Source organism: Candoia aspera, chromosome 9 (assembly GCF_035149785.1).
Source record: "Candoia aspera isolate rCanAsp1 chromosome 9, rCanAsp1.hap2, whole genome shotgun sequence".
NCBI classification, from domain to species: Eukaryota; Metazoa; Chordata; class Lepidosauria; order Squamata; family Boidae; genus Candoia; species Candoia aspera.
This window is the reverse complement of record NC_086161.1, coordinates 8,650,309-8,668,582: the sequence shown is the minus strand read 5'-3', so window position 1 is coordinate 8,668,582 and position 18,274 is coordinate 8,650,309. Positions and strand designations below refer to the sequence as shown.

Here is an 18,274-nt window from a genome sequence, read left to right as displayed (position 1 = left end):
CTGGATTATGATTTTTCCTTAAAGTCAGTGAATTGTTTTAATTACCACTCCCTATCATAAAATTTACATAGGGTGGGTTAATGATGTTTTAATAAATATAGTCACTTACTATCTAGCGGCAGAAGTCTATCAACTGTAGAAACTATTTTGATAGGCAGGTTTGTCTGCCTTGCATGGAGGCCTCTGATTAAGTCTGCCATTTTCTGTATACTGTGCAACCCAACAAGAACCACTGAAAGGTATGCTACTTTTGGCATGGACCTAGCCTGAAAAACTGGCTTTTAAGAAAATGTGTGTGAGAGAGAGCATGTCCTAAAACGTATCAAGCAGGAAGGAAAAATGATAGGAGTTTCCCCATTCACTGTAACAGGACTGCCTGATACTCAGCAACTGTACTACCAGAACATGGTCAGCTCTCCAATGATTTTTTTTATTTATCCATAAGCCTATTTAAAAATATATAGATTGTTACCAAGTTAAGCTAAAGCAACATTTTAAAATAAAGAATAATCAAGACTGCATTTATGGTTGTCTTTTACACTGTGCCTTTTATATAAGCCATTTAAATCACTTTTGCTTCAATCTGGTAACTGACTCTTTATTACTAACACTAGTTTTACTATGCAAATACTTTAATGTTGCAAGATGATTCAGTATACATATCCCCTTTGTCTACTCTTATTCTTTAAAAAACAAGAGAACTGATTTTATTTATGAAGCACTGGAACAGAATTCCATTATTATTTCCCAATGTCTAGTATGAAAATAAAAGTGATCATGTTCATTCAAATACAGGGAAAGATTAAGGATTCAAAATAGGACTGACGGTGTGGTGCAATGGGCATGCATAACAGAGCCTGCTGATCCATAAAACACTTCAAAAGAAGCAGGAAGTTTAGAAATTAAATAAAAGATTGCAAAACAGGCAGAAGATAAAAGTGTAGGACCATTAGGTGAGGTTAGACAATATATGCTAAGGACAGACAAAGCATCTCATAACACAACACATGAAACAGTCTTGTTATGCAGCTCTTCCAACTACTTCTTGACACCTGATTTAACATTCTCACCTGTATATTGCCAAAGTCCACATTTTCATAATGGAAGTGTGCACATTCTGCCATCTTTGGAAAATGGCCTTTGGTGAAGGACAACCTAAAACACAAGTAACAAGTTAGGTGTGTATTATTGCAGAAATCAGATCTGACACCTTAATAAAATAAAGGTTATCCTGACATTGTCATCAGAATATCTTATCATCCCAAATCCCACAGAAGGTGGAGTGTAATCCATGTGACACAAACAAGTAGTGAATAAAAGAATGCTAGGAAGAATGCAAATTATCAAGTGTTATTTGTTGTCAGCTCTTGCAAAAGACAGGATACATTCCAGCTGAAAAGGGCCAGCACCTGAAAAAAACAAAAAATGCATGGCAAAGTATCCATCCTTTAGTAGTGCCAAGAGAGGTAGAAGGTTGAAGGACAGAGAACCAACCAAGAAACATGAATAAACTTCATACATCTAGCCCAAATGAAAGGAATTACCTGTGAAAGGAATTATAGTCCATCAATCCCATACTGGTAGATCTGCAAGCCAAATATGTATTTTAAGTATTTGTCTAGCTTTAACCTGGGGTTATAAAATGGCAGTTATTGCCAAAGCTGTATTTTAGCAGTACAGAAACTGTTTTAGTCTCCTGAAGCAGGTATTTTTGGTTGTGAACAAAGAGTATACAATCATCATTCATTCTTCCCTTAGGACTTTAACAGAAAAATGAGATTTAGCACCTGGTCTTTCCCCACTAGAAAACAGGGTCATCAGCTTTTCTAGCAGAATCAGCACATGATTGATGAGAGTCCTGAACAAATCCATTCCTGGATAGTCTTATGAATCTCAGATCACAATTGGAGCCAAAACTGGATCAAATACAAGTCCACCCTACTAGCAGATTAAACTGGAACGGAGGAGCTTATAGAGGAGGAAAGTGAAGCTCAATTTAAAAAAGTCCTTTCTCAAATTTCTGATAGCTGAAGCATACATCTCACCATACTGTCCTTCTAAATGAAAGTTGGAGGCAGATTTTCTTCTTAGGGATAAAAAGTTTATACTTTGATTTAACTAACCATCAAGAGAAAACATAAACCTAAGGAACATTATCTGAAGCTTGTCATGATGTCTGATTTTAGATATGAGGCTCTGCAGCCAGAATCAAAAGCAATGAGGCGGAGTCGGTTCACACGAATACAAGGCTGCAGGTAAGATAATGCTGTATCTGTGGAAGCCATTGCACCAAAGACTGAAGCCTGAGGACACAGAACATGGAAGAGGACAAGCAACTTTAAACAGTGGTTGGTATAGAGATCTGTTAATGATAGTTGCTTTGGCAGTTGGGATGTAGTGCAGAATCCCACAGTTCCCTCCCAACCCTTTAACCTGTTTAGAAATCAGCAGTTTTAATTTCAGAGATCTACACTGTTGTAATGGAGGAAGGTTTGGGAAAATAAAGCAGCAAAAGACTCCTGTGAATCATCCGTTGGCCTGTCTTGGCTTCCAGGAGTTAAAAAACAAGTGGAAAAGGGAGAGGAGACAGAAAACGTGGGCAGGTTTTCCGTTTAAGTGAGCATATTTCCTGCTGCCTTTGTGCAACAGGGACTAATTTATTTATTCTATGTGTACACCAAGAACAAGTCAAAACAGTATCTTGGAGTCAACATTCAAGAATACAGCGAGTGTCCCTGAAGTCGCAAGCAAGAAACAAAACATCTTACTTTTTCACATTCTTCACTTTCATGCTAGCTGTGCTGCCACAGGTCCGCAAAGATAACTCTCCCGAAATCTCAGGGATGTCTGCTCCTCTTGCCTGCAAAGAGAGAGAAAAAAAGTAGTTCCTTTTACAGTCTTGTTCATTTTCAGTAAATAGAAGACACCTATTCTGCTACCTACAGATTAGGTATCCGTGCTACCATATAAACACGGGTTTGCAACTAGCAAACATGCCTATAATCTTTTATGCTTCCAGAAGGATGATGTGACTTGTCTCTACGTGCACCAAATATTTAAACAATGTGTATGATGTGTCCAGGCACCTAAAGTAAGAAAATCTGTGTATTTCTGAGCAAGTTCTGAGAAATACATAAAGCAGTGAAACAAAGAAGCACATTTCTATCTGAGATGTATTTTAAACTTGGCTGGTTTTCTGTGGGCCACTGTATTATAGTCCCTTAATCTATATTATTAAAACAAATAGAGTTTATTTTTTTACTCATATGTAAATGACACACATTAAATTCAGCCTTATCTTTTGTATCTGCAGTAATTTCTGAGTTGTTCACAACAGACTGAAGTAAGAACTGTAAGTAGAAGACAGTTTGGGGGGGGGGGATATTTCATCCTGTTTCCTACAATTGTCACTGAATTGTTTCCTATCACTGTCAAGTGCCTTTATGCACCTGCTCATAACTCTGTACTTGCCAGATAGCTGTCCCCTCTAGAAAATGCAAGGTATCGGCATAGCTTCCAATAGGCAGTTTTAATCACCCTCTCCAGGATGTAACATGAACAGAACAATCAACTTCAAACTTCCCTTAGAGGTAGTTTTCAAGTACCAGCTGTATATCTGGGTATCATTACTTTAGCACATTGGTGGTAACTACACCCTTAAACAATGGATGCAGTCTCCCGGCACCTTCATTTAAATGTTAAAGAACAAGGAAGAGATGGAAGGGCCACTCAAGAAGGTCTTGCAGAACCACTATAAGACACTGCTCCCAGCTCCTAACTCTCACAGGTGGTCCAAAAGCCATGACTGATATTAAGTGCCACCGAGAGATCCCAAAGGTAGCTTCTGTCTCATGCCTGACCTGAAACCTGACTGAAAAGGATCCAGATATTCCCACTTCCTCTGGAGTACTTGCAGTTGAAGCCCCACCAGTCTCTCAACAATCTTTCCCAAAAGGGAAGGCTGGAGACTGGACAATAGTTATCCAGAATCAGTGGATCAGGGATGACCCTTTCAAGGTACACCCCAACCCTTTTATAGCTCATACTAGTCAGCACCTGATACTACCCAGCACCTGATACACTTCCTCAGAAGCCACAAGATGAAATTAATGCCAGGTAACATCAAAGGCTTTTCCGCTTATGTCCTCAGATTCCTGCCCAGGTAGAGTCCAGATCTGATCAATCTGTGTGATTTTATCAGTGAAAGGTTGCCCAAATAACTTGCAAAGGCCTGTAAGCAGCTCTCATTCCTTTTTACCCCTCCCCCAACAGCAGGTGGATCATCCTGAATAGGGCTGATGGGCAGAATCTGTGGGTGCAATAAGGGTGAAGTACAGACCACCCCTGTCTCTCTTCTGCTACTTCACCATCTGCAGTTTTTCAGTAAACCAAGGAAACCTCAGGGGTATGTGGAAAGGAAGAGATCACTTGGTATCTATCTAATCAAGGACTCCAGTTGCTTATATATTTCAGAAGTTCACCGGATACTGTAAGAAACTGTCCCCAAGCACCCACTGGAACTCACCACCAGATCCATCTTAAATTCATAACCAAACTGACTCAGACCCAATATTACCTGGGACAACTCCATGGTGGTCAAGGAGACTAAGAACCCTTACCCTATAAAGGAATGTAAACCTGGCCTATCTCTTCTTGGAACTTTTGGCTAAAATCAGGTGTAGACCTGGCTTGGGAAAGGTGAAGGAATGAGAGAGTCATTAAGGGAAACTTTCAGAAAAGCTTGCTGCCCCATCCACAAAGCCACATCAGAACCATGTCCTCTAGGTCCAAACCCCTTCCCTTCAAACATCTTCCATTTACTCCATATCTTCAAAATGGGCTGATAAACTGACAAGTCATTCCAACTATCTCATGCCTCATCTAATTCCTATCCTCTTCCTCATCCTTTCATTTCCAATCACTCATCCCTCTCTTTCAACCTCCAAGTTGTTCCTGGGTCCCTCATCTCCCTCATTTCCCAATGGGGTGAAGTGGTTTGGTGCTCCAAATCAATCAGACTCTCCAATAAATCTCTCCAATGAGTTGTGCTGCAGCTGTCAAAGATCTTCACCTTAGTAATTACAACTGGAGCTCCAGGCCTCCAAAGCCATCTGAGTTGTACAGCCGAACCTGTGGCTGCCATGGGAAACCCATTCCTGCAAGCCAGTCTCATCTTTATATTCTCTCCAGTATAGCAACCATACATTTGCATGCTATATGAAATTTAGAATTAAAGCACACCTAGAGGCCATATTGTTTTTATAAGTGAATTATATTAAGCAGTTTTCAAAACTGTTATTTAGTACAATGCAATGACCTTGTTAGAAAGTAGCAAAAATATGTATTCTTATTTATTTTTATGTCCACAATGGTGTTTATAAATACTTACAAATTAATTATAGGAACAAAAACTAAATGTTTCATATTGGGGATACTACATCTGTATATCCAGTATAATTATAGTTTCAAGAGGTCTCTAACTAGGGACCATTAGATTGCTATTGGTGGGAGGGTTAACAGGGAAAAAAAGTTTTTCCCATATATCAGACACTTTTAACCAAACCATCAGACATCATATATGAGAAGCTAGCTTGACACACGTAATGCATGGAAATACTATCATTTTTACATATTAGTCATCCAGATACATGCAACTGAATAAAGCCATTTATTCTGAATGAAAACTGTACACATATTTGGGGCAGTTAATTACTAATCCATTACTAAAATGTCACAGGCAAAGTAATTCTATAATGGGAGTTCAGTACTACTGACAATGATCCAGAATAAATGTGTGCAGACTGTAGGTTTATGGGCAGTGTTAAGACAGAAGTCTAAAGGTCATTCATTATTGGCTCATTTTATTACTACTGGAGAATCTTCATTCTTCAAAGAAGTTGAATTCACAGCCAAGAAAAACAGCAATTGATGGTCAATTAGCTAAAAGGAAAACTTAGAAGCTACTGCTTTCATTTTTAATTAGGCTTAATCATCCATTTTAATAAATGAATAAAGTTCACCCCATATAATTATTGTATTAATAACTTCAATAAACCATAGTTAAAATTAATTATAATTTACATTTCAAACAATAGCCTAAACTACAATTAAATCAAAAAGAAGCAGTGTGTCAATGCTCCACTGGAGGAGGGCTCATATGAACCTGGAGAGAAACTGTGCTCATTCTCAAAAGGGGAAATCACTGTTTTCTATTACAGTATGTCTAAATGTAGACCATATGATTTAGACTATTGCTAAAATAATCATCTTTGTGTAAAATATGTGCATGTTTATTACTCCTTTAATACTTCTTTAAAGAACAGAATGAAATCCGTGCAGCGTATTGTTCCTAAAAAGGGGCTTGTTGTGTATCTTTACTTTTAATCTAATAGTTTCTGTACTCTGCTGACTGTATTTTGAACAGTTTCTAAATCAAAATGTGAGGTCCCTTCTGAAGTTCCTTATTGCTCTCTTCTTCTGGGATAAAAATTATATCTCTATCTATCTATATCTCTATCTATCTATCTATTATACAATAATTCTAGGTGGCTTACAACAAAGCAAATAAAACAATCATATCACCCATTAAACTAGCATATTTTCCACCATGGGGCAATAATATCCATCACTCTACATACCTATCCTAGCCCAATGCTTGGGTGAAGACCCAGGTCTTCCCAACCTTCCAGAAGATTAAGAGGGTAGGGGCCCTCCAGCTATCAGGGGGGAGGCTGTCCAAAGTTCTGGGGCAGCTACAGAAAAGGTGCACCTCTGAGGTCCTATCAGATGACATGTTTAAGGGAAGGGACGTGGAGCATACCCACACTATCTGACCTGGTGAGATGGGCAGGAGGGGCAGAGTCACAAGTAACCTGGTCCCTTACCATTTAGGGTTTTAAAGGTGATAACCAGCATCTTGAATTGCACCCATAAAGGAACTGGGATCCAGTACAGCTCAGGCAATAGCACTGCTGCATTCTGGACCAATTGTAGCTTCCGTGTGGTCTTCAAGAGTAGCCCCATGTAGAGTGAATTGCAGTAATCCAGCCGGGAAGTGACTAAGGAGTGATTGGCACACAATATTATTTTTTTGCAAAGGGCCCTCTGAATATGGCTGCCACATGCTCCTTCAGAAGGAGTCACAAGACTAGGAAGACCCCCAAATTGCACACCAATTCTGCTTGGGGGAGTAGTACCCTAGAGTCAATAACAACAACTTACTGGAGAGGGTGTCAAAAACCCAAGGCCACTCTGTCTCGTTAGGGTTGAGTCCCAGCCAGTTCTTCCCCATCCAGGGCCTTACAGCCTCAAGGCGTAATTTGCATAGTCCCAAACTGCAGCTATTAGATGCTTTATCTTTCCACCCAGTTACTGCACTGCACAAAGTATTCATCTGTACCTATGGCAGATGAATCCTTGTAGCTTCATTTTTTTTAAGTGCCAGGTTGAACAGAATGAACTCATTACAAAGATAGCAAGCATTTTGTAAAAGTCATCTTCACCCAATTACCATCAAATATTACTGGGAGAATTGAAAGAAAAAAATAGGCAGAAGCAATTTTCTTTATAATTACTATGGGGAAAAGATTTTGTCTCAATAGAGACATTCTGGTTTTAATAAACAGGCCAAGAATCTATTCTTAGCTCCATCAGATCTGCCAGAAGTTTGGTAACTAATTCTGCCTTAATTTCTTCATTTAGAACCTATTTCTGATCATACTCTCATGTTAGCCATAACAAAAATTATTCTGATCTAAAGAAGACTAACCAGTTAATTGGGACATGAACATCATCAATTTTCTCATAGCTATTAGCAATATTTTGTATTTGATGGGCAAGTCAAGTTAAAGAGTTGGGGAAGAAAATGTTGCATAAACTGACTATAAACTGGGTAGTAATAAAGCAATGAGAGAGCAATGGTGACGCATCTATAGGAAGCTTACAGTGATTCATGAAATCTGTTATGAAATAAATGAGTTTCGAGGCAAAGGGCATCTGATGAATAGAGAAAGAGAAGGAGTATTCCTCACATGGGGAACATCTGGACACACATTTTTATTTAAATGCCTACCCCATCATAAGTCTGTGGTGCAAGTTATAGCAATTTCACCAAAAAGGCATCAAGTGCTGACCTAAGAGACTGAAAATCTGAAATAATGAATACAATTCCCTGAGGACACCGTAATAACTATTGAAGGATACTGCATGTTATTAATCATCGGCTCTTATCCTTCTTTTAATTTTGGATTTTTGACTTCTGTGCCTTCTTTTGTCCTTGGAGGTTGAAATGAAAGAACCAGGAAAGCAAGCCATCTCTGCAACTAGACTGTTACCATCCCCAGGATGTCAGATAAATTTGTGCTTTAAAAACATTATTTAAAATTAATTCAAGCTATAAGCAAAGTCCAGGTGGTTAACAACTCGACCTGTATTGTTGGAATCAATCCTACTTATCTCATCGTGCCAGACTTCATGCAGGCACGGCTTGATTCACAAATCTTCACCTACTCAGCCCCCGCATTCAGTAATTCTAACAGAACCTTCAAGGCTTCAGCAAGGTTAGGTAATTGTGTTATTGCAAAGTACTCATAAGATCAGCTACTGCAGAATGCAGAAATCAAGCCATACATATGATCTGTGTATGTCTGTGTGTTGTTTCAACTTCTAGGGTTTCAATCTAGGTCCCTTCCTCTCAACCTGTCATACTAATTGACTTTTTGCTATTAAAAAAAAAATCCTTTCTCACCCCTCTGGGTGGTATGTGTCTTCCTCAACCTCGGGTCCTCTACCAAAGGGGTGGGAGTTTGAGGGTTCTGCGCAGTATCTTAGCTGTTCCTAGCACTGTACTCTTTTGGACAGAGACTTCTGATGTGGCTCCTGGGATCTGTTGGAGCCACTCTCCCAGGAGTCATAGCCCTGAATGCTCCTACCACCACTGGGACCACTTTGGCCTTCACTTTCCACATCCTCTCTAGTTCCTCTTTCAGACCCTGGTACTTCTCTAGCTTCTCACACTCCTTCCTGATGTTGCTGTCACTTGGCACTGCTATATCTATCACCACCTCTGTCTTCTGGTCCTTGTCTACTGCCACAATGTCTAGTTGATTGGCCACTACCTGCCTGTCTGTCTGGATCTGGAAGTCCCACAGGATCTTCTCCTGTTATTCTCCACGACCTTCTGTGGAATCTCCCATCTGGACTTGAGAAGGTCTAGCCCATGCACTCTGCAGATATTCCTGTACACAATGCCAGCTACTTAGTTGTGCCATTCAGTGTACACTGTTCCTGCCTACATCTTACACCCTGACACTATGTGTTGACCTATCTCTGAGGCCTCTCTGCACAGTCTACACCTTGGGTCTTGTCTAGTGTGGTAGACCCCTGCTTCTATGGATCCAGCGCTTAGTCCCTGTTCTTGTGCTGCTATGATCAGTGCCTCAGTGCTGTCTTTTAATCTACCCCTTTCCAGACACTGGCAGGATTTCCCAATGTCAGCCACCTCAGCTATCTGACAATGGTACAACCCATACAGGGTCTTGTCTTGCCATGGCACTTCATCTACTTGACCTTCCTCTTATGTCTGCTACTGCCTCAGGCATTCTCTCAGAAGCTCATCTTTGAGTGCCATCTTACTGATGTACTCCTGGATGCTCTGGGTTTCATCCAGGACAGTGGCTTTGACACTCACCAGACCCTACCTGCCCTTTCTGGCTGGACTACAGTCTCTGGGTGTTGGACTTGGGGTGGAAACCTCCATACATTGTAAGTGCCTTCCAGGTCTTCCCATTGGCAGCCTCCATGCCCTCCTTTGGCCAGCTCACTATACTGGCAGGTTATCTGATGACTGGCAGGGCATATGTGTTGATGGTGTGGATCTTGTTCTTCCCGTTGAGCTGGTTCTTCAGGACCTGTTTTATCCTTTGGTGGTACCTGGAAGTTACTGTCTTCCTTGCCTCCTCATCGTGGTTCTCATGTGACTGGGGGATACCAAGATACTTGTAGCTGATCTGTATGTCTGCTATGTGGCCTGCTGGTAGTTCCACCCCATCAGTCTTAACTACCTTCCCTCTCTTTGCTACCATATGGCCACACTTCTCCAGTCCAGATGACATCCCAGTGTTCTCATTGTATACATGTATACTCTTAGCATACAGCTTGATGTTGTCCATATACAGGAGGTGGCTGTTGGTAGTTCCACTCTTGAACTTGTATCCATATCCAGTCCTTATGATTATCTGGCTGAGGGGGTTCGAGCCTATGCAGAACAGCAGCGGGGACAGTGCATCTCCTTGGTATATGCCACACGGCCACTTATGCAAGTACCTGACTTTGTATAGAACCAGGCATTCACAGATCCATGTGTGTGGCACTGAGTCATAGGCTTCCCTGTAGACAATCCAGGCTGTGCTGATTGTTCTGTCTAGACCTTGAGTCTTGGGCAACTGCTCTATCCATGAGCAACCAGTGTTTTGAGCCTCTGGTGTTGTTCCCAATGCCTTTCTGAGCTGTGCTCATAAACTGGCCCATATGGTCCTGTAGTTTGGTGGCTATAATGCCTGAAAGGACTTTCCATGTTGCAGGGAGGCAAGTTATTGGCTGGTAGTTGGATGGTGCTGTTCCCTTGTGGAGCTCTTTCATGATCAGCACTGTCCTTCCTTGTTAGCCAGTCTGGGTGGGAGCCTGCTGCTAGCAGCTGGTACATCTGTGCTGTTCATGCACCGCTGTTAGTTTCTTTAGCCAGTAGGTGTGGATCATGTCTGGGCCAGGTGCTGTCCAGTTCTTCATGTTCTTGACCTGCTGTTGGAAGTCTGCGACTGGCTCCTGTTCTGGGAGATTGCTGTGGTCTGCTCTCAGGTCCTGCAGCCACTTTGCACCAGTTTTATGTGTCTTCTCTTTCTCCCATATGCTCTTCCACTACTGTTCAGTTTCTGCTGTTGATAGCTCTGCTGTTACTGTGTTGTTGCACTGCAGTTGGTGTTCTGTTTAGACTGAGAGATGACAAGGCAAGTAAAAGGAATTCTTTATTTACAATGCAACTATGTACAATTAGCAACTGTCTCTTTAATAATAGTTCAGTTCAATTCAAGCCCAACCAGTTATCCTGCCAAGCATTCTGCCATTGCCCCGTTGGGCTTGAATTGAACTGAACTATTATTAAAACCAGGTTCAGCTGGATAGCATGACAATGCGGCTGGACTACACTTGACTGAGATTGGCACCAAGGTGGCTAGGCAGGACCCTACTGAAGACTGTGGCAGAGAGGCAGGAAGGATTCCGCAGGATCTGGCAACAAGGTGACTGAACCAGCCTTGGCTGGAGAACACAGCAAGACTGCAAGGCAAAACTCGGCTATGGATTGCAACAAGGCAACAAGGCTAGGCTCAACTGGGCTCCGTGGTAACGCAGCAAGGCTAGACTCGACGGGGCTTCAAGGCAAGGCAGCGAAACTCGACTCAGCCAGGCTTCGTGGCAATGTGGCAAGGCAAGACTCGACTGGTCTGAGAGACAAGGCAGGGGGCTCGACTCAGCTGGGTTTTGTGGCAGGATGGCAAGGCAAGGCTCAGAAGGCTGGGAAGGCGCTGGTTCCATAACGACCAAGGGCGAGGTTCCAAGCACAATTCTGGCTTCTCTTCTCCTGAGGAAGTTGTTAGCTCAGTGGAATGTTTGTCTCCGGTGACTCAGTCTTTGTGCTGGCTCCTTTTTAAGCTGTTTCTTTCGTGCCTTTTCTCCTCCGGAGCCAATCGGGCTTCCTTTTGCTTGGCACGCTTTTTGGCCCGCCTTTCTCTCGCACTGATTGGTGGCTTTGGATTTGACTCCTGATTTCGCCCAATCGGCTGCTCCAGGCTTTCCTGCTCTGCTGAGTCATTTGGAATTTTGGTTTCCCCGTTTTGCCTAGCATAGGTTTTGATTTCCCCTTCCTCAGCCTCAGAGGCAGACTCAACTCATACAGTTAGGAGCACACTTTGGATGGTTCTTTGAGAATAGGGCATTTATCTTTTTGGCTGTCCTAACAGCCAGGAACCACGCTGAGACGAGGAATAGGTCTCTAGTGTTTGTTACTGCTACATTAGACAGAAAATCCTAACAAACTGAAGAAGCGTGGGAAAACCCAGACAGATAAACCCCAAAGGTTAAGGCGGGTCTGTGTCTCTTTGAATGGCTGCTCAACTCCTCACTACTACGCATGCGTTTTCCCCCCTGGATAGGGGCCCCCTCCTGCTCACCATCAGTACTCATGACATCGGCCTCTGTTTCTCTAGTGTATCTCTTTAGCCTGGCAGCCAGTGCTGTGAGCTTTTGTTTAGCAGACTCTAAGGCTTCACATGGAGTGAGGCCCTTCCATTTTTCCAGTAGCTGAGTCTTATCCTTAATCTCCACACCCTTCTGTAGTTCCAGCAGCCGACTAACTTCTCTCCGAGTTGCCTTGATCTTAGCCTCCAACCTCATTTTCCAAGGGGAGTGTGTACTGCCATTCTTCTTGATTATATAGCCAAGCAGCTCCAGGATTACAGCAGCTGTAGCATATACCAGTTCATTGGTCTGAGTTATGGTGGTAGTAGGGATTGTTGTGAGGGCTCGACTGCATCTTCTAGCATAGTACCTAATGGTACTTCTCCACTATAGATTTTAGCCAGGCTACAACGGGGTTTTGATCAGCTTCTCAGAAGCCATAATGCAGAAAAATAAGGTAGGGCCAGGACAAAAAAACAAACAAAATGTTTCTGAAATGTAATTAACATTGCTTAAATACAGCTAATTTAATTATTCCCCAAGTACTTAATATTGTCATATTCTTCACATCAAATGTTTCGCAAGCTGGTGGCAAATTTTGGACGAACTCTAAAAGGCTTCTGGACCTATCTGCTTTATAATGCTTAGAAACAAACTTCAGCAAGACTATTGTTTCAAAAATACCCGTCTACTCCACACAGAGCAGGCTTTTACATCAGCATCATATTCAAATCTTTCATTAATTTAGCTGCATAGCAATAAGATACACAGCTGCATTTAGAAAAGTTACAGAACTTTTTTTTAATGAAATGCCAGTTTTGCACGAGCTGTCAGAATATGTCAGTGACAAGACTCATTTGAGAGGAAAATAAAAGCCTGCTGCAAACATTATTTTATTTTTAGGAAGCCTGGTGGTAGGAAATTTGACAGCTGCAGGAGCCAGGTCTTAATTATCATACACAGAACTCCTGAGTTCATTAAATTAAAAAAAAGATGACTCTAGGAAGACTTCCAGCACCAGTATTTGATTTAAAAGGCATCATATCTCCACTTGAAAAGGATACCCAATTTCTAACATTCTTTGTTGATATTTATCAACTGGGTGAGTCTCTAGAGGTAAAGCATGTTCTCCTGCCACAGTAGAAAACCAGAGTATCATAACACCTAAAAGACTAACAAGACCAAGGAGGTGCTGTTTTGGATTAGAACTTCATTGCAGATATCGAGGCTTGGTATACATAGCATACTAAATCTAAGTTAACAAAACACAATGCTGCATTCGTGACATGTTGTGCCCACTCATTTCAGGCACGGGTCCAGATTATTTGTGGGACCGCCTCTCTCCAGTTCTTTCTGTTCATCCCACCTAATCTGACCACGTGGGAATGCTCTGGGTCCTCTCTGTGAGTCAGGACCCAGGAGATGTGCCGTCTCCGTCACACTGCCTCCCTTATGGAGCAAGCTCCCCTGAAATCTAGATAACTCCAAGCCCATTAGCATTCCACAACACTTAAAGATCTGGCTGTTCTCCCAAGCCATGGGTCAGAATATTCAGCAAGCCTGCTTTGTATGATGATTTCTATGTCTGGAGGTGTTCTGAATCAAGCCTCAGTAGTATAGCATTATAATGGCTATTGTTATTTTTTTAAATTTGTTATTTTTGTTATTATGTTAGATTGTTATTTCCTACCCAGAATCACATGATGAAGTCTTATAAACAAATAAACAAATGTTTAATGTTATGGCCTGACATACTGACTGAGACAATGGTTGAATTCTCCCAGTGTACCGAACCTCACTTAGCATGTATGAACCCTACTAGATTGTAATTCTCAGATGGCAGGTGGCCGTATGGGGTGACAAGGGTAAAAGTTGAATTAAAGTAAATGAAAAAAGCATGATCTGTTTCATCAACAGAGATTCTGATTGGAAATCAAAGCTGAAATGGATGAGGACGTACACAGAACTGTTCCTCAGCAAAACTACCTAAATATAAAACGAAAACAATGAGCGCAGAAAAAAATAAAAGATCACCAATGTTCCTTGTCCTTGATCATCTGTTTCAAGGTGTCTACAATGAACAGTCCAACTCCTCTGACCTACAACCTGACCCAATAAGGATAACATCTTCTCTGTAGGTGGAAATGTCTTCTACCTACACAGTTACACTTTCCTCTCCTTACCTGCAAAGTACCCAATTCTCCTACTCTGCAATCTTGTGAAATATTTTAGTCTGAGAGACAGTGACAGTCTGAAAGTCATTTGATGGCCATAGCTGCAGAACAGCTTAATTAGTGAGAAAACATCTGCTGGCTCCTTCCCACTACCAATCATCCAACCATGATTTGTTTACAGGTAACCACTGAAAGATTTTCACATCGGGCTGCCTTTTACAAAACACAACAGAGCAGAATGGCAAATTGATAACCTATAATTTCACTGTGGCAAAAAGGACTTCCTCAGTTTGACACCTTTCATAGTGACCCATCCCACATTTATTTAGGTCAGAATTTTAATTTAAATATGCTTGATTTTGGCAGTTTTTTCAAGAACACCTGTCTTAACTCTGAAAAAAATGACTACTTGAATAAGTATCCCATTCTTTTCTACTTCTACAAATGGCAACTTAATACTCAGGATTAAGATTTATTGTAATTTATATTTTATGATTTTAATTCTGGTTTTATTGTAAACCGCCCAGAGTCCCCCTTTCTTGGGGGATATAGGCGGTAATAGAAGTTTGAAAAATATAAAATAAATTAACCAGCATTGGTTAATATAAAGAGGAACCAGTGCCTACCAGATGTGTTGGACTCAACAGCCTTAATGCTCAGCGATCTAGAGGAACTAGGTTGGAAACATCTGGTTTAAAATGTAGGGATTATTACTCCTTCACTGAAAAATATATATTCCATATTTATGATATTCCATATTTATGATATTCAGCAACTTAAGGACAAATGGCAGATTTCAAGATAGAAGAAACAGAAAGACTTGAGATTAATATTCACTAAACTAATACTAATAGATTTGATAAACCAAATACTGAAGGAGGTATTTCAGGAAAACAAAGTACTTCCAAAAAATTAATTATGCATTTAGCGTACATCATAAAAAAGCAACATCAAACAAATAACTTTTGGTACTTTCTATTAATGACAATGTAATGCTTCTTTGAAGTAGTGTAAAATTTGTATTCAATACAGATTTCTTGAAGAAGAAAACATTGTTATTCTGCCACCACTCTGGCACAAACAGAAACAACATACAACAGATTCAGAAGAACAAAATTGCAATGAAGATAAATTCAACTACAAAAGCTTCTGTATTCAAATAAGAGGACCAAAAATGTACTTAACAGCCATTTAATTATCAACTCCAAAAAAGCAGAACAGCCTCATAACACTATGAAAAGATCTGAACAGAAAATGTTCAGCTATTAAACCAATTAATAGTTGACTCACCATGAAAAACTACAAAGTTCTCCTGGGTTTCCCTAATGATAACTGAATAATGAAAGCACAGAAAAGGCAACGGCATCATAAGAAGAGAAATGAAGAGGTTCCTTAAAAGTAAAGATGTCTTGAAGTCAAGCTTGACTCTTGTCAACTGTATGGACACAATCATGCAGTTTTCTTGGCAACAACAGGAAGTGGTTTGCAGTGTCTTCTTCCCAATCATCTCTACAACCCTGGTAATGCTTTGGTGTTTCTTGGCCAAGTGCAAAACCCAAGCGTAGACAATGTTAGCCAGAGAGGTGCTCCTTAAGCAATCACTAAAATAATGGTTGGTAGTGTTACTCTGCATTAATAGGAGCTAAGTAAGTATATGTGTCTCCCAACTAATATTCATATTACTCCAGTTAATCCCCATTATAAATATAGCATTATAATTTAATCATTTTAAAAGTCTTCCTTCCCCACACACAGACATAAAACTTATCTTTTACAGATTTGAGATAAATAATGAGAACTACCCACTGAAAACACTTCTGCATTCAGAGGCAGGATAGCATAGGTGAGCAATTTTTTACATGGCATGAATAACTTCACAATGTTATGGATGACCCAGGACTAACTTTTAAAAAATATTATCTTTAATTGGTGAATTTTTAAAAGAATCTTTGAAAAGCTGGGGGTGGGGAGAGAGAAGCATACTACAGGTAGTCCTCACTTATTGACTGTCTTGTTCAGTGACCATTCAAAGTTACGACGTGTGATCGCCATTAGTCAGTACGTATTGTCCTGTACCTGACTTGTTTTTCTTTTTTTTTTTCCCCATTGCAGAGCACAGAGGTTGGAGAGGAAGGGATTACACAAGAATAAGCAGGCACACAATGGGGAATACCAGTAACCGCTAGTGTGCTATGCGAACAGTCTGGTGTAATCCCCATTGTGTGCCTACTTACTCTCTTGTAATCCCTTCCTCTCCAATCTCTCTGCTCTGTGAAGGGGGGGCAAGAAAAAAAAATGTGATTTCTGTAGGCAATCTCTCCTGTGTCTGAGCTGTCCCCCCCACCCCTGACAGAGCAGAGAGATTGGAGAGGAGGGGATTACAAGAAAATAAGCAGGCACACAATGGGGAGTACACCAGGGTGTTTGTGTAGCATGCCCACAGCTGCCAGCACCAGTGCATTGCTTTCGATGTTTATTCCCCATCATGTGCCTGCCTACTTTCATGTAATCCCTTCCTCTCCAATGAATGTAAATGCAAACATTAATTCCATCCTTGTTAATTATTCCAGCACCAGGGTGAGCATTCCAAAGGGCATGGGAGTGGTTAGGAGGCAAACAAAAGCCAAAGGTGTGAAACTGATTAGTCTTGTCAGTTCTGAACTGGAAAGCACAGTTGAAGTCATGTGATTTCCCACTTAGCTACCACTTTGCTTAGCACACAGTTGCTGGTCCCAACTGTGGTCACTAAATGAGGACTGCCTGTATATTCATGTTGTCAGCATTTTTCAGACCAGATTATTATAATGCTAATAGTATTTATGTTTATAAGATTAATATTGTGAATCCTAGGTGAAGGAGAAATTAATGAAGACTGAGAACCACTGAAACATTATGGACCATAAATAATCACAAGCCATGCTATCTGGGACATGATTTAATGGAACACACTCAGTAGACACATCATCATCTTCCCCTATATATGGAACACATCCAAAGATTGAATATGTTTATCATTTTCAAGCTTATCAAGTAATTGGGGTATTTTTAAAAGACTCTACAAATCTAAGATCATTTAAGTAACTGCAAGCAGAATGTATAAAATAATATTGTTAACAATAATAATGCCTTACCATTGCATTGAGGGTCTCTTCCCAATCTGGTCTTTCACGGGGATGAATACTTCTCTGAAGCTCAGGCACAAAATCATCCTCTTCTGCATGTAAAGAGGACTTCATCATCCTTAAAGAAAAAGATGAACTCATAAATAAATTGTATGTTTTGAATAAGTTAAATAATTTTAATCATTCTTAATCCATTATCCTTTATCTTTGGTCCCCAACATAACTGCTAATGTTTCTGTGGGTATGTTCCCTGGTGCCCACCAGCTCCCTGTTCCACCTGACTTTTTTATACTATTAAAACATTCATTTAACTTTAAGAAATGGGAAGCTGGCATGATGAAAATAAAAATGTTGGCCTTCAACTTCATCTTTATTTCCAGTCCTATTTCTGAGTCCCGTAAGTATTCTTAGAAAATAAAAAAGATGAGTTATTACAGTTCAGTGGTTTGCACAGAAGCCTATTTATCTACCTAAACAGTGGACAAAGATAAACCAGAGTAACAGAGAGTCACATACTAGGGAAGTAAGTATTTTATAACGGATAGTGTCCTCAACCACTGTTAGACTAGTGAGGTAGTCCAGACAAGAAGCACAACAAATTATTGTAAAGTTACATTAACAGAATCTTGCAAGTCTGAAAGTACCCCTCCCTTCCTTCACCTTTACTCTCTCAAAAATTAGGAAGGGTCCCTTCTGAGATGCTTCTGACACCCCTCCTCATTCAGACTCACATAAGAAACTAAGTAA

At 40.6% G+C, this 18,274-nt stretch overlaps 1 protein-coding gene across 1 annotated transcript in view; it reads right to left on the bottom strand.

The window, feature by feature from the left end:
- The window catches only part of ARHGAP32 (Rho GTPase activating protein 32), a 103,855-nt gene extending 86,211 nt beyond the window's left edge, over positions 1–17,644 (bottom strand). Inside the window, exons 1-3 of the mRNA XM_063311443.1 lie at positions 17,537–17,644; positions 2,769–2,860; positions 1,071–1,155 (exon numbers count right to left, since the gene is read on the bottom strand). Coding sequence (XP_063167513.1) covers positions 1,071–1,155; positions 2,769–2,860; positions 17,537–17,644 — 285 coding nt within the window. The remainder of the gene's footprint in view (positions 1–1,070; positions 1,156–2,768; positions 2,861–17,536) is intronic.
- Between the last annotated feature and the right edge of the window lie 630 nt (positions 17,645–18,274).